Raw genomic sequence first — 17,248 nt, forward strand, 5'->3', positions numbered from 1 at the left:
GGTATTTTAACCACTGCCCGCAAGGAGGAATGTAACGTCTGCTCCCGCGAGCAGAGGTGGATTAGCGATAGCGGAGGAGTCGTTCGCAGCAGCACCCGCTGCACCGGCGCCTGCTTGGCGCAGGGCTGTTGGACCTCGTGGACCAGCGACTGGGGGAACGTGAAGGGACCATGAGTTTCCCTCCTTATTAACCTCCTTTTCCCGCCACTCTCATCTCGCTAGGCCAGGGTCTGCCTCTGCTCTGTTCTGGGGTGGCGAAGGACCGAGCAGAGGGCCGGGGAGCGTCGCCCCTCCCAGGCCACCCTGCGCCCAAGGGAGGGAGAGCCGCGGGCAGCAGGGCCTGCTGCATCACAGGGCGGCCCGGCCTGGCCTGGCCCGGCCCGCTCCGCCGCAGGGATGCCCCCGTCTCCTCCAGCCCAGTCTGCTGCGGCGGCGGGGCAAGGGGAGCGGGCTCTGCCTCCAGCCTCTCCTCCTCGCAGTGGAAGGAGAGGGGCCGCGTGCGAGCAGAGCGCTGGGGGCCCAGCAGACGTGGGCACCAGGCCAGAATCACTGCTGTTGCATGGTCTCCAGCGAGGTTGGGTTTGTTTGTATCAACTACCTGAAAAAAAACAACCCCCCCCCAACCAACCAAAAAAAACCCTAAACAAAAAAACCCTGTGCCCTCAGGACATTCCCACTAGTGGGAAATGTCCTGCCACTTGCTTTTATTGCTCTTTAAGACACTTCAGTCAGTGTGCACATGAGATTGCCACGATAAAAGTAATCCTCTGCCTGTCGGGGCCTTTCATGTGTTCTGGGCTTCGCAAGGTAGCAGAAGACCTTGACCAGTCGATACAGGATCTCCACATTTGGAAGGCTGTGTTGCCGTTAAAGAAAACATCCTTCCTGCTAAGATCCCGACAGCCACAAGAACTGCAGAGCTGCCTACCTGGAGGGTCAGTCCCCACCAGCCAAAGTCCAAGGCAGCGCGTTCCTGTCACGGCTGCCTGGCATTCCTAACAGGGGCGAAGGATATTGTTTGCTTCTGCTAGAAGCTTAGGGGACAAAGTGCACCTATATGGCAGTTTGATAATGAAATACAGTTACTCATTTCAACACTCTAATTATCTTAAGTCAAAAACATCTCAAACTAACACCATATACTGGGGCACACCTGAACGGTTAGGTCCTGGAAAGAACCAAGACATCCACTTTCTTCTTTCCCAGCACCAAGTAGACTTTTGGGAAGAAAACAAGCAGGTTGATAGATTTGTTTTCAAAGCAATTCCAAAACCATTCCACAGGCGAACGTCAGGCAGGGCACCTGCACTGTGTTGCTCTTACAAAATGCCAGACAAGGAACACGGCCATAGGTGCAGGAAGCTCCTTTCTGGTTGCAGTGCTGACCATTTTTAGCAGTGGTTAGGGGAGCCCCTTTTACATTACGTCAGCACAGATAACCAGCGCTCCCACACAGAGCTCCTACGCCCTCAGCTGAGATGTGGCACTAAGAAAATTCTGTAGCTTCTCTACAGTGATCACAAATACTTGTCTGATCATGTTTTCAGAGGAAAGATCACCCAGACAGTATTCCTTATTTCTAGATTTAAAATGATTCAGTCCACGTTGACATTTCTGGAGATTTGAACCCTTTGAAATAACATTACAAGACCACATTTTTTAAACCAATGCAGCTTTCATTTATTTTTGTACTTACAAAAAGAGCCACCCCCTTACATCCCTCCCCCTCCCCCCAAATGCCTTTTACAAACATTTAAAAATTAAAAACCAAATGATGACATGTTAATTTGGTAGAATTATTTTGAAACATAGCTTTTATAATTAGAGTTAAATTTCCTACCAGATGACTTTGTAGAGATAGCCTGATTACTGGCCAAATAAAATTTCATATTACAAGTTAGCAAATTCTAGTACAAAAATAGTCCATGTGTTAGAACAGCCTCTTATTATTATTATATTCACAGGAAAGTCTATTGGCTGCATAATACCTTAATATTTATGAAATTTCTTTTTATGTGGCTCATTCATCTAATTTAATATAGTGTTGAGCCTCAATAAATCCTCAGGCAAAAACCCCTAAACAGGGTTAAATATGCTGTTCAGTGTACTCTGAAGTACTGTGCTTTTCACAGGACATCCAAGAAACCTCACAAACAGTTCTCAGCTAGTTTTGATATTAAAATGAGATCCAGATCCAAAAGGACCCCCCTGAAGTACATATCCACGACTTTCCACAGAAACAGAGGCCACAGCTTTGATGGTTAAGTTTCACTTGGGAAACGGTCTAGCTCACCCACTCATATTCACGAATTCACTTGTGAGCTTCTTTAAAAACTAAAGTAGATCACTTGTGAAGTGTCTGGGACCCTTAGAGTACTGCCCTCTTCAGGAGTGTCCCATTCTGACAGGGCTCTCTCCTCTTCTCTGTTTAATGCTGTTCAGCAGTTTCTCTCGGACCAGGCCCCTCAGGGAAAATCTGGGGACATGCTACTTGTCTCTCAAGATGTCTAGCTGCTCCTGATATTCTGTGAAAAGCCTCTGGAAGCGAAGGTTCTGTCCAATAACAGGAAGAAGTTCTTTCAATAGTTCTCTCTTTCGTAAACCCTGCACAAAAAACACAAAAGCATCCTCATAATGTATTTCATATCATGAATATTTTCCATAGGACTATTTATGATTCATGCCTTTTTTTTTTCCTGCCTGGAGAGATCTGTGTATCTCATGCTTTTATGCTGTTTACATAACTCCCAAAATAAAAACTGCCTTTGCATTTATATATTCATGAAGCTGGTGCAGCCTCCACACAGTTACAGACTCCAGACGTGCTGGCGAGCAGGGGAGACATTCTGCTGGCACGTCCCTATTGCAGAGCCGGTGTCTGAGGAATGTGGAGACTTGAATGTGCAACTCTACTCTGGCTGCTTGATATTCAAAACAGCACCAGAATGGAGACCATGAAACTAAGTATTTGTCTACCGTTTCATATGATATAAATACAAGTTCCATGAGGAAGAAGCCTTCTTACGGGATAGGAGTAGAGAACAAAGGGGTTCCAGGGTTAGCAAAAATCATTTGTGGTTGCTTTCTTGCCACAAAGCTTCAATCGTATTTTAAGTTATATGGACTATCCATTTTCCATGGCTGACATGGGAAACTTTCCCTCATTCTTTGTCAAAACTTACCATTACTGTTGATTCCCACTGGCTTCCAGCTGAGTAATGGACTGGTCCCAGTAAATCCTTGCATAATTCTCGCAAACGATATTCAAACCCTGAATATGATCAGAAATAAAATCACATTCATAAACATTTAACTATATATAACCACTATACAATCTAACTAAAACTCTTCAGAAAAGAGTCACAAGTATCTAGAATAAAATAAAGCCAGAAAGTATGATTCCTGAAAAAGTAAGTTATTCTCCTTGAACTAGCAGGAAATCTTTGTAAAGATAAGATGATTGGTAAAGGATTCATTTCAAATTTCCAAAGGTTTTTATCTCAAGTTCTCAAAACCAAACAGGGCTATTGAAGTTGCTCTACAACAGGGGAAAAAATTGTAGTAGGTAGTCCAGTTTGTTACAACAGCCATCCCAACCTCGATTTTGCCCCCACCCCCCCCGCCCCCAAGATATATATGTGTGTGTGTGTGTGTGTGTGTGTGTGTACACACATTTAAACAGTAGAAATGTTTTATGTAACTGACAGACTTTGAGAACTAATGCAAAAATCATATCAGAGGAGTTAACCAGAAAATGACAACCACTGAAGGGGAAAAGATGGCATCCAGCGTGTACATACAAGGTAATGACATTTTCACATTTTAAGATGAACCCTGCATACAAATTGGAGAAGCTGTCAACTAGCAAAGACTTTTTAAAGTATAACTGTGTTCACATAAGGCCCAAGACGAACATTTTAATTTCAATGGAGGACAGAGAGAACCACATGCAATTCATTTGGCTCTCTTTATTAAATAAAGTTGGGACCAAAAGGCAAGAATTAATGATCTCAATTTTAATTCTGCCAGCACGGTGTTAGGTGGCTTCCCTCTATGTAAAGTGATTATGCATGGTGAGGAATAAGGCAGAATTAGTGGGAACTACTAAATTTGGGAGACAGACAAGCAAAGGTACAAGGGAGTGCTTTAGCATCCAAGAAGCATGAAGAAGGCTAGTTCGTTAATAACAGCATAAAGAAAAACTATATTCAGAAATAAAATAGATACAAGCAACCTTATTTCTGTGTTTCTTTGCTCACAGAATTTAACCTATGGAGCTCACCAGTCCATGCTGCTGAAAAATTAAAATGTTTATATACACATATATACATGTCTATATATATGTGTGTATGTATGTGTGTGTGTGTGTGTATATATATATATATATATGTGTGTGTGTGTGTGCGTGCATATAAATTTTTTTTTAAAAAGGCAAGTAACACAAGCAAGCTCCCTGCAGTTGTCCATGCTCTGATATAAACTTTAACCCTAGCAATTCTTCCACTTCACAGCATGCAGTGATCACTAGGCTGAGGAACACGACATATTTTGCAAGGTATTGCTGCTTCCCAAAACATGTCAGTAGTTGCTGCCAGATAATATATCTGGCTATAATATTGCTTGACAGACAGATCACTGGCCTCTTTTACAATGCAGTTCCTATTATTGAAGTCCATAGGTGGCACTGTTTCCCCAAAGCGTTATCAGTTCATCGTCAGCGTGTTAGTAAGATTCTAGAGCACTGAACACTATAGGAAGCAAATGCACTTCAGCCGTTTTGTTTTTAATTAACCACTGAGTCCAGAAGGCAAGTGCTAAACGGGAGAATGTTAAGTACAATCATAAATATACATCACATGAATAGAGGGTTTCTTAAAAATCCATCAGAACTGCAAAGAAGTAACACAGCATGCCAGGTCTCACCTTCATTAACTAGGTACCGTGCATAGATAAGGAGCCAGTGGCGATATTCATGACTGGATTGTAACATAAGTGCTGCTGCTATCTGATTCTCCAGGTATGCAAGTGTTGTTTCTTGTTGTACTAAATGAGGCATGGAAAACAGTCTTGCAGCTTGCCTTCCTGAACTACAAAACCAAAAGAAAAATTAGCATGGCAGCTATAAACTCAGAGGTTAATTTACAAAACATATATTCCAGTAATGCAGAAAATACTCTACACTCGTCTTTCAAAGGGACCTAGTGCTTTCAGAGTTCAAGTCTTTAATGACAAAGGCAGCACTTCACAGCAAACCCCTTGTATCACATGGGGAAGAAACCAACAGAACTGTCTCCTCCTCTGCTGGACTGCTTATGGGCATCAAGGCCAGTGGAGGGTTTTCTGCCTCCTATTCTTTCTCTCCTCCTTTCATCTGATTTCCCTTTTAAAAAAAAATACAGGCTTTTCAGGGACAAAGTCCTCCTAAATGTTTACAGGAAATTAAGATGACTGTCTTTGCCTTTCCTACTTATACTCCGCACAGGTGAAAGCTATGAGACAAGCACAAAATATAAGATTAACCTAAAGCCTTAAAAGGCTTTTTTTCTCATTTAAATATACTGTTGTAGGAATGCTAATTTGAAAAAAGTAACTGAGTAGTTTCTTTTTGAAAAGTTTGCTACTTTTTAAGTACGGTATTTTCTTTCTCAGAGACTCTAGTATTGTTTGTTTGGTTTTTAAATATTTTCTCCCGATTAGCTTGCTATTTTTTGTCCCCTAAGGAAAAACACAATAAAAACCATACCATTCTCTATAGTTCCTCTTACTAAAAAAATGGAGTAAGTTGAGATGTAAAGGCCAGAAACAGCAATGAAACCTGCCTGGAAAACCTGAGTCAGATACAGGTGAGAATGAGCTATTAAGGTACCTATAGAAGTCTGCTCTGGCTCACACAATTCTCTGGTGATATTTTTGGATGTTAAAAATATGCATCAGATAACTAATCACTCAACCTTCTCATAGACTTCATTAAATAAATCCACTGAGGATAGCTGAACTATTCAAAAGTTGTAGACCAACTCAAGAAAGCTAGTAAACAAAAAATTAAAATGCAAAATATAAGAAATTGTTTAGTTATTCAAACTATTACATGTTCAGACTTGTCAAATACTGTACCAATTCAATAAAGAGGAGCCTTAAGCAAAATCATTAAAAGCTCAGAGCACACTTTCTTGCATCCCCAGAACAATCTCTAAATAACACTAAAACAGAAACTATGAGTGTGCAAAGGTTGGGGGGGGGGAAGGGGGAAGTCACTTTATGAACTACCAGTAGATTAATTTTCAGTGTCAACATCATCGACAATTAACTCACTGATTCAAGAACATAAAGAAATAATAAGGAAAAAAAAAAAAAAAGAGAGAAACATCGCTCAAACAAACAAAACAATTAAGCGCATACTTTGATGTTCGTCCCTGTATTACAGCTAAGGGCCCAGAACACAGCATGGCTTCTTGGGACGGTAAACTATTCCTGAAGTCTGCGCATTGCGCTAAAGAGTCCTGCTTGTCAGAAACAAGATTCCTGTAAAAAAGCAAACCAAAAAAACAAGTTTGAAGAGAGTAAGCAGTGATGTTGAGTGGTCCTGCTCTATTCTGCCTCACAGCCTGACTTGCATTTTCAGAGATTACTGGGAAGAAAAGAAAAAATACACATACACACATATCTATATATACATATATATCTCACAGAGACACTTAAGAATTCCACGGACAAAAATTATTCTGATTCAAGATCCAAATTCTGCTTGTGTTTTCACAGAAACATCCCCCTCACCCCAAAGCTGACAGGATTAATGACAATATAATTCAGCATTAATTTTGAAAAGCACAAGGAAATCCACGTTCTACATGTTATTTTATATCTACCAAAGTGATGCCCCAAAATGAAGACTGGAGGGAACACAGGTAATGACTTTATTATTATGAACCTAACGTTACCTCAGGTCAGGTCCCTCCACCCACCAGACAAGTCATCACAGATCATACATTTTGACAACCTTTCCCTACACTACAACTTTTCCTTCATATTGAGGGGGGTTGACAGCTACAGCTGACATTTCCACCTAACCAAGGATATCATTTTCACTGGTCTGAGATGCCAAGGGAATCAGTGGCTCAAATGAATGCTAAGTTTAGACCTCCAGACAGATCAGAGGTAAAATAGTACAAATACCTAAAATAACTTTCACTGCTTTATCATGTTTAAATCTGTGTTGATGACTAAAGGGACTGCTCTTTTATGTAATTCCAAAGCTGTGATGCAAACTAAAAAAAACTACCCCCCTCCAAAAAAAAAGAAAATCCAACCCAGCAAATTCAGAAATATGGCTGAGAGCCTGTCCTTTGCTCCCTACTGACTATGAAGTTTTCCATGTGAATTCTCTCAGGTCAAATGATTTCTTCCCTCTTCCCCCACCCGACTTGCTATCTTCATTAAGCTTGTAGGTCTTGGAGGCATTTAGCCCTCTTCAAATGTGACCAAAACTGGTCATCAGAACCAAAAAAAGCCTAAGAATGATGAGCACTGACAAAGCCAGACACATACACACTCAGGGTTGGAGCATGCAAGTCTGATTTTCTTAGGAAACCAGGCAAAATCTTTTAAATGTGGCTAAACCTCCAACAAAACTGTGAAAGCTTTTGACTATTTTTCCCAGAACAGTTCTTTTTTTAGTGTAAAAGAAAACAGGTGAATTGTAAGGCTAGATTGTTTTTAATTATTGTCAACTGCTTGACACATACAAGTGATGTGCATCAACAAAAGTGCACATACATAGGCAGGTGTAACTAACACATGAAATAGTATACATTGTGTAGTAAAAAATGATAAAGAAAACTGTAGTTTAACCTTTTAGTTTTTAAAAACTATTTTAAACATAACAAATCCTAACAGTATAAGAGACCCTAAACCCTAGACACCCACTAGTGAACTAAAGCAAAAGCAAAGCCTAGAGTGTGATTCTGCTCAGACCAGCATTCAGAGCATGGAGTGAAACAGTAAATCAGAACACGCATGTCAGTTCAGCTACTTTGTACAAGGAGGAAATAATGTACAACTTACCACGTAGAAAGAGAAGGATTAAAACAATATGCCTTTCCATCAGACATGCTCATTACAGGTATACCATGCTGAGTCAGCAAGATCTGAGACACAGTTGCATCACTTCCTACAAATCAAATCAGACCAAAATATTTCTTTTGGAGTTTTGCATAACATTCATAATGGTATTAAGTGCTATCCACCATTAATTACTACTTGTAGCAACCAACAGAAAAAGGCTGAGTAAGTGTTATTCTCAAACACCAACAGGAAAGCCAAGACACCAGATAATGATGTTGAACAGTAGGCTCAGTGCAGTAGCATCAATATCATTCTGCTGCAAGTTACATTATTAATCTTGATATTGTAATTTATACAAACATTGGCTTAAATCAAAACGTTTTCCACATCTAGAGAAAATCTTCAGCAATCCTGCCGTGTCTTCTGTAACTTGAAAAGCCTTTAGCTTTTTCTTCTCATTAAGCCAAAATTCTAAAAGACAGCACACTTAGAAAGGCATGCTCTCAAGGGAAAACATGGTACAAGTGGAATAGCTAGAGTCTCTCATTTCCCAGCATATCCCCGTCCCAGGGTTTGTGCACGTTCTGAGCACAGGACTAATTATGCCATGTAACTTCCAGTGAAGACATCAGCAGACTGCTGGTACAGCTACTCCTCTAGCTTTGATTAATACTGTATGGATTAAAGCTAAAATAGAAGCCAGTGTACTCTGAGATACTGCTTTTTTGATTGCTTCTTTTGCCCAGACATTGGCAATGATAGATGTTGAAGGGTCTGTAATAACTTCTGATTATCTCAGATTCGTTAAGTTGCTCATCATTAAGACACATGTGCAAAGTACAGGGAATTTGTTGTAATAGCAGTAGATTTAAATAAAGTATTTATTTGTCTCGTGTTCTTCACAACACTGCATTTTCACATTCAGAAGGAAGCAGGAATATTGTAAGTGACAGAGTCGTGTAGAAATCTGTTACTGGCTGATGTTTTCATCTCATTTATTTATACACTAAGTTCAGTGTTGCCAGTGACTCCCATTTAATACACAAAGAAGGAAAGTTATTTGTTTCGGCTTTTCAGGTTTTGTAAAATTTCAGCATATTCATAAAATACACTACATAGTACAGGTGCGCTCAAAGGTTGATAAGTAAATAATCCTTTTTATTACCTGATAATATTGTTTGCAAAGATTCATCTCTAACAATGGCTGTCTGCTTGTGAACATCCCTGAAAATGGACAAAAGGGAAGATCTTCAGTTTACAAACAACTGATGCTCCAAAATAATTTAATATTCATATAGTTAATATATTCATGACATAACATTTTTGATATTTTCTTCATTTCTTTGACAAAATTTTTTTTGGCAAACTCAAATCCTTAAAGGTAAGGAAGGAGTCAATAGCACAGAACAACTATTACAAACCTTTTTATCAGGGAACCTCATTACTGATAAGCAAACACTGATCTTCCCAACAATTCCCTTGGGGGCTCCCGCTTATATTAAACATTAGATTAAAATATATGACTGAAAACAAGTACTTGAGCTTCACCTCACCCTTTTGGTAACTGTCCCTGTAACAGGGTGACTTAACAGTTTGCTGAAGCACTGCAGTTTTTATCTTGGCATTGTAAAGAAGACTGGAGTACTTTCAACACTGAAACCAGCATACTTCTTGAATAATTATTGGCTAAAATACAATGGAAGTTGGAAATACTCATGTCTCCTTTTTTCCCCCCTGCAAATCATTCCACATGCATGATAAGCCTAACCTAGGGAGGTTGTTTAAACCAATAATTTCTAGGTGATCAGCTATCTTCTTTCTAGCATCCAATTCAATGTTATGTACCATCCTAGAATTGAGAGGAAACGGGATTCAATTCCTGCATGATTCACTCTTTTCAAGGAGTGCATATTATATCCAAAAAGGACTTGTTTTCAGACCTGACTTGGTTTAAGCCACAGTTTCAACAGCAATGCATGAGCACAGCCACTGAACAAGGTAACCTACAGAAATCAGCCCAGGTGGCTGCTGCAGCCTAATTTGGTACTTACCAAACAGAGAGCGTAGCTGCAGTGGTGAGAGCCATGACGTACGAACCCGTGCAATGCAGGGTGGAGATGGGCGTATTCAATACTATAGGGGGAAGAAGGCGACGACCACAAGCTGAAAATACTGACAATGTTCGTTTCTCACAGGCTACGCTTACAATCTCACTAAAAAATAAATAAAAAAATAAAAATAATAATAATTACATTTTGTCAAATACAAGTAGCACAAAACTAGACCGCTTTCTTAGATTATCATACAACTCAAGATAGTTCCCCCAAAAGGTAACTATTTCAACTTTTTTAAAAAAAGCTGGGTCCCAAAGGGAAAGGCCAGAAAATGGATAGATCTCCTATAGATGGATATAAATGGCATATTAAAAAGGCATGGTACGTCTGCTTAATTTAAGTAGTATAACTATGATGATCTAAGGATATAGGCAGGAGATGGTTTGCAGGCAGAGACAGTATCTTTTATTAGACCAAGTGGAAATAGTTGAGCTTTTGAGTATATGAACTCTTCTTCAGGCCTGAACTTATATTTAGCTTCAAAATCTGCTACTTCTTTTTCAGACCTGAAAAAAGTTTTGTGCGTCTGAAAGATTGTCTAATTTTTTCAGCTACACATGCCAATCTGTTTAATAAAAGATATTACTACTAACTACAAATATTATTAGTTTAAGGGTATTATAAGAAATTCATCTTAAAACTCAAGTAGGAAAATAAAATATTTCAAAAAAAATTCTGAGAAATGCTGAATATCTTGTGGCTCAGGCTTCAGAAATGCACTTTAAATTTAAACTCTGAGCTAAAAGGCTAATTGAGAAAAGCAAATTTGAGAAAAGAGAAAATAAATTGCAAAAAAATCAGAAAATACTTCTACATCGCGATAGCATCTTGTTTCAAATTTTTTATTGTTTAGTAGTTAACATTTGAACAGCTGTCACTTACCATGATTTAGTGTTAACGAAGGAATTTAAAGGAGAAAGGTAACACCACAGGAAAATATTTTTAACTGGCTAAAGAGAATTCAAGATACCTTAATAAGACTGCATAGATCAGAGCTAATACTTGGAGTAAAACTGCTCACGAGACTAAAACCAGTACATATTATTTTTATCCACAAAACAATCATGCAATATTGTATAAAGATTATAAGGGGGAGGGGAGGAAAGGAGATAAAACCAGTAAATAGAAGTGGTTAACAGAAATAAATCAGAATTCCCGCAAAAACTGCACAGGGTAAGAGTTTAAGAACATTATATTGTATTAGGCCAAGATAGCTGGAAGAAAAGAAATAGAGTATCTTCAACCAAGCATAAAGAATCACATAAAGCCCTAATAAAAATGATATGCTTAATAAATTTTTTCAAATAAGTGGATAAAAACACCCTTAGAGCCTCTACCTATTTGTAAAATGTAAATATATATTTTTAAATGTAGTTGATTGTCCCCAAAGTGTACCATGAAAAAGTGTATTTTAAAATGATAATATGCACCCTAAAAGCATTTTCTGGCCTTCCGGATTACTTATCTTCTGCGGGCTCCTACCTCCTCAAAAGACATTCCCTTACCAGCTTCCTGCTGCCATGAGAATTCGACTGGTGAGGACAGTCTCCCATTCCTTTCCTTCTCGATTACACTTTAACCTGCTCAACTTTGAACCTCCCACTGTGGTCATTTCATTCTCCACTTCAAGGTACATTGATGGATCTGTACTTATCTGAAGAACAAAAAGACAAAATACTTCTTTGAAGAGGAAAAGGCCTACTCAAAAAAAAACAAACCCAGCAACCTCAGTTAGATGCAGAAAAAGGCTAAATCTAAGAATGGATTGAACGATGGCATTCTCCTTAAAATAGCTTCAAAATACACTGTGCTACTTCAAAAGAAGTAGACCTCCAAGGCTCAGTCTGGGCTAGAACACATGAATTATTTCTGTCTGTTCTGAGCACAAGAATGGAGGAAGGTTGTGTATTCCTCCATAAGTCTGTGCTTCTATTTAATGGCCTCAATCAAGCCCAGATATGCCTGGTCTTCCTGCATTCTTGCAATTAGAACCAGATTACCAATGCCTAAGCACACAGGAAAAAAACAAAACCAAAAACTTTTCATAAATACCTAAATTAATACTATTTCCCAGTCTCCTCAGGTGGAGAGGAGCTCCAAAGATCTCTTGGAAAATAATAACTTTTTCCTCTTTAGCAGTGTACTACCAACACAACTATAGTAACAATGCAGCTTTTACTACAGTTCAATAGTGTTAACTTTTTGACATGCTTTGGCTAACTAGAAGTAAGGATTGATGAACTGCAGGTATTTCTCTTTGAAGTTTAGCTACTTTACAGGTGTCCTATTCTTAGCTGATTTGCTATTAACTTCTCCTATATATATATATATATACATATATATATATATATATACACACACACACACATACACACACACACACTTTCATAGAAGCTGAAGAATACATTCTGTTTGCTTGAACAAATACATCTATTTTTGTAAAAATAAGCAAGATTTGATTTTTTTTTAATGACTTACTTACTTGCAAAGTAAATGATTTCTGTGGGATTGGGGTTGGCAGTTTAAGTGCTAATGCTGGTGCAGCATCTTTCTCAGAGGCCAGTGTAGCTGGGGACTGGAAAAAATTGAGAAATTTTTTTTTTTTTTTTCTTGAAAAGAGTTAAGAACAAAGCTACTCTATACTATAGATATCCTGGGAAGGAGGAAACCTTTTAGAAATTCCAAATAACACCCTTTGCAAATGTATATTTTATTCCTACTAGTTTTATAGATACAAGTATTTTCAACCTAGAGTCTAAGAATTAAAAACAAACAAACAAAAGCTAGATGTGGCCATTACTTTCTGTAATGGGCTGTTTTTAACACTTTTCAACTGGAACCAGTTAATGGAAATTCTGGTACACTTCATGGAAAAGGCAAGCTCGGAATACTGAAAACAGAGGACTCAATATACCCTAAAAAAGATGGAAACTCTTGATTTATTACTTGAGAGATGCTAGGCAAGTCATAACCATTCAAGTTATCAAATCCAAGTCACACTTTTGTGCATGTGTCATACCCCAAAGAACACCAAGCTAATGGATTTTTTTTTTTTTTAATTCTGTACAGACATTTGGCACACTTACCATGGTACCGTTTAGTAAGGAGCTGCATTTGTATATAAACTAAGCACACAGGTTTGCCACACCATGTGCACCTTCTCTTTAAAATCTTAAAGTTTTAAAAGAATAATGTTAAAAGCAAAGAAGAGGGAGGGCTATAAATTCCAAGGGACCTTAAACTGCTGGTCTTTCCTTGACTTAATCATGGCTAAAGCTAAGACAGGTCAACACAGAACTTTATTACATGAATATTGGAAATTCTAATGAATGTTAGTGACCAATTTATTTTACCTGAACAGTTAAAGTCACTGGTACAAGTCTGGAGTCTTTTCGAGGCCTTCCCTTTTTCTTCTTTTCTACTGTTTCTCCCTCAAGTTCCAGTTTACGTTTAGGTGCACTGAGTGGTTTAGCAGCTGGAATCTTCTCTTCACTGTCACTGCTGCTCTCCAGAATATCCTTGGGCTTATTGTCTTTAATTAAATTCTGATCCTTCAGTCTGAGCAAGTAAAAAAGCCCACATATTTCATGATTTATATAAGCTGGTTTCAACAGCTGCCAAATATCCTACCCACTGCATGCTTCTAGGTAAGAAAGTACATTCTTAGGTTTGAGTGTATTTGAAAAGGCACAAAGTTAAGAGGGGGAAGCCAAAGAGGTCTAGCAAATCCTTTGCTTAAGTAAAACAGTTAACATGTATAATGTAGGTTGTTAAGATATCGTCTCACCTTAAAAAAAAAAAAGAATCAAACTACCATTTAGCAACAGGGTGAAGCTATAAATAACAACTTCATTTTAGCATTTAACTGAAATTACACTCAGATCTCTTCCCTGAGTTGACAGAGGTAACTCAGAGCTCTAAGGTGCAAGAATACTTCATCTTTTTTCCTCCAACGGACATTATACTTTCTGCTCGCTCACACAGAACTTGATTTGTCATTGCGTTGTCCATCCACAAAACTTGTCCTATTTAGCTTTGACTACTGTACGTTGTGTATCGGCAAACCACACAAATGACCTCACTACTTCATTTTCCGTTTCAGGAATACAATAGAGCTAAAGACAACAAAGTACAACCCCCTGGGAACTCTTTTGTTAACTGTTCTACCCTAAAATAGGTCATTTAATTATACTCTTCACATTCCTTCTAATAGCCAGTTATTAACTTATGACACTGTTTTGCCACTTATTCCATAACCACTCAGCTTCCTAGGAACAGCTTGCATAAGCCACCCTCCCCTCCCCTTTTGGGGCATCTGAATTATGCCAAACAATTCTTTTATGCATAATTTTACTGACACATTAGAAAATTATAAGAGTAATTTAATACACCTTTCCTCTGTATCATACGGTTAAACCCTCTGATATCAAAGTATTGAGACATTTAGGAAAAACGTTTTATTGGTACTACCTTGGGGGACTACATACTTCTCTTTCAAGACTGCTATGCTTTTGTATGCATTTGTTTTGGTGAAGCTGGAATACTTATGCCATAACACACTATATGTCACAAAACCAAAGGCTTTCCTATCATTATCATTGTTGTTCTTGTTTTTTTTAAATCATATGGATCCAGAGCCACAAACCTTAAAATCAAAGTGTCTTCTCCGCATGCCTTCACAGCAAAACACGGAAACACATCTGCAGTTATGATAGGCTCTCTACAGACACATATCGTAATTTACCTTGAAGCAAATCTCACTCCTGCAGAGAGATGCAGGCTGGGTACTTTCATACTCCAAGCAGCACACCCATGCATGCAGCCGCACATAAAGGCATGCACACGCACACGTACACAAACGGTCTCTTGTAACAAAAATTTAAAGGGAAAATATCCTGAAGAGTCTGCTTGGTCCCACACGCCAGAGAAACATACAAAGGGATAATGCCAGCAAAGAACTTTACCTACTCGCAGCTCTCCTTCCTTCCATCTGTGGAAGACACCTAGGACAATTTCCAGAACACCAGCACCATGACATCCATACCACAGAAAAATCAAGTTTTTAACTCTCTACGTTACCATCCTTTTTTGTCCTCATGCTATATCTTACCTGTCCACAACAGTCTGATTTGTATTTGTTACTACAGCAGTCCCTGAGGTGGCTTTGGATCGTTCCGTAAATCTAGAATCAAATGCTTTCATAGGTTCAATCTTGGATGGAGTTGTCAGTACAGAGGAAGATGATGCAGGAGGAACAGCTGAAGCAGAGGTAGTATTTACACTGTCAATAAAAGGGACAGAAAAACAGATTGAAAGAGATTTAATGTTTACAACCTATCACTCATAATAACTAGCTAACATTCATTCTACTGACTAGAAATCATATTTGAAACCTTTCCCTTATGTACATACATGAATTATGATATGCTTTTTTCACCTTTCATATGTCAATATCTTCTAAGCTTTGTCTACTCTCAAAAGCTGTTTATGAGAGTTAAGATTTTGATGTTGTTGCATAGGATCTTTTAATCAAGATATATTTAACTGATTCTCTCTTTACATATTTTTAATTCAGGAATGAAACAATGTTTTCAGCTTATGCTTATGTATCCAAACAGAAAGGATCATTATTTTAAATGATGAGTAGCGTTTCCAGTTTTACCTACTATTCAGGTCACCAAATATTTTCCATTACAAGATTATATTCCATTGTTTAATTAACCAAACAATTTGAGCTGACACATTCCATGCCAGGTGTTAATTTTGTTGTTTTTGTCGAAGAATCCAAAGCAATTCTTAGGCCTTTTCCAAGCATAATCCTTTGCCTTAAAGTTATATGTTTTCCCCATACTAAAACATTCCAGAGATCTTTTCTTTGAATAACTGTTTACTTTTGAGATTTTCAGTTCATTCAGAGCAAAGAATGGCTCTAAGACCACTGATGTTTGTACTAAAAAGCAGTTTTAAGCCCAATTTCTAAAGGAAAGGAGATTTAATTGTTTTGTCTGTCAATCATCCCTCATAGTCTACTCACTCACTTTTGAATCTGTGGCCAATTTCAACTAAATTTGATGGAGTGGTAGAGGTTCCAACAACATTATGCTCTCGCAAGTGTTATAAAAACAGTGGCGGTATTGAGGAGAGAAAGCCAAATTAGCATTACCCCTGAGGGAAACGCAGGTAAAATTAAGTTGTTCCGTACTGAATTTGAAAGAAACCCTGACCAACCAGCACACGTGCACTGACGAGCCAGTCACTGTGCTCTCTCATCTGACAGCGGTGAGATACAAAAGCAGCATCACGTTTGAGGAGACAAGATCTAGGGAATACAGGACAGAATCTGATGGAAACTTCCACTGCTGGGAAAGCTTTTATTATTTACTGATAGCAAGCCAGTATTCTATAAGCAAGCCAGTTTGTTAGAGCATTAGCACACAATCAACTGTATAGCTCATTGCACTGAAGTTCATTTTCAGAACTATACATGGGGATTTATCACTCTTTAGAGTGTAACCAAATACTACTAAAACCTTGATGTTTGCAGGAATGTTAGATTCTTGAAGTTTTGGGATAGGGAAACCACTTTAATAATTGCCTGCTTGCAGTACTGTAAAGGAGGATTAAAACTCATAGGAAGTCATAAAAACGAGAAACAACATTTCTGCAAATACTGACCCATCTTTATTTGCTGTATCATCTGTTGGTTTTATACTGGCTGCTGTTGGCTCTACAGAAGGCTTTGAAGTATTAAGGGAATTGGCTGCATTAGAATCTAATGACATGAGTTGCTGGTTACTTTGAGAAGACATCATTGAGCCAGCCAGAGATCCAGATATTGGGATGCTATTGAAAAACGCTGTAGAAAAATCCCTAAGCAAAAAGACAGACAAAACAACAAATATATATTCTCTGAAATACTTCCAAAAAAATCCCTAAGCAAAAAGACAGACAAAACAACAAATATATTTTCTCCGAAATACTTCCAAAAAAATCCCTAAGCAAAAAGACAGACAAAACAACAAATAAATTTTCTCCAAAATACTTCCAAAAAAATCCCTAAGCAAAAAAGACAG

General features: G+C 38.3%; 1 protein-coding gene across 2 annotated transcripts in view; it reads right to left on the minus strand.

The window, feature by feature from the left end:
• Window positions 1-1,675: 1,675 nt before the first annotated feature.
• HIRA (histone cell cycle regulator) overlaps window positions 1,676-17,248 on the minus strand; it is a 40,575-nt gene continuing 25,002 nt past the window's right edge. The window contains exons 14-25 of one of the 2 annotated variants that reach the window (XM_067306982.1): window positions 16,851-17,045; window positions 15,286-15,456; window positions 13,529-13,733; window positions 12,658-12,750; window positions 11,681-11,829; window positions 10,113-10,274; window positions 9,227-9,285; window positions 8,062-8,167; window positions 6,400-6,522; window positions 4,924-5,087; window positions 3,183-3,271; window positions 1,676-2,604 (exon numbers count right to left, since the gene is read on the minus strand). In XM_067306982.1, the coding sequence (XP_067163083.1) occupies window positions 2,488-2,604; window positions 3,183-3,271; window positions 4,924-5,087; window positions 6,400-6,522; window positions 8,062-8,167; window positions 9,227-9,285; window positions 10,113-10,274; window positions 11,681-11,829; window positions 12,658-12,750; window positions 13,529-13,733; window positions 15,286-15,456; window positions 16,851-17,045 (1,633 nt within the window). In that variant the 3' untranslated portion in view covers window positions 1,676-2,487. The remainder of the gene's footprint in view (window positions 2,605-3,182; window positions 3,272-4,923; window positions 5,088-6,399; window positions 6,523-8,061; window positions 8,168-9,226; window positions 9,286-10,112; window positions 10,275-11,680; window positions 11,830-12,657; window positions 12,751-13,528; window positions 13,734-15,285; window positions 15,457-16,850; window positions 17,046-17,248) is intronic. The other variant, XM_067306983.1, reaches the window with a different exon arrangement.

Source organism: Apteryx mantelli, chromosome 17, assembly GCF_036417845.1.
Source record: "Apteryx mantelli isolate bAptMan1 chromosome 17, bAptMan1.hap1, whole genome shotgun sequence".
In the NCBI taxonomy this organism is placed as follows: Eukaryota; Metazoa; Chordata; class Aves; order Apterygiformes; family Apterygidae; genus Apteryx; species Apteryx mantelli.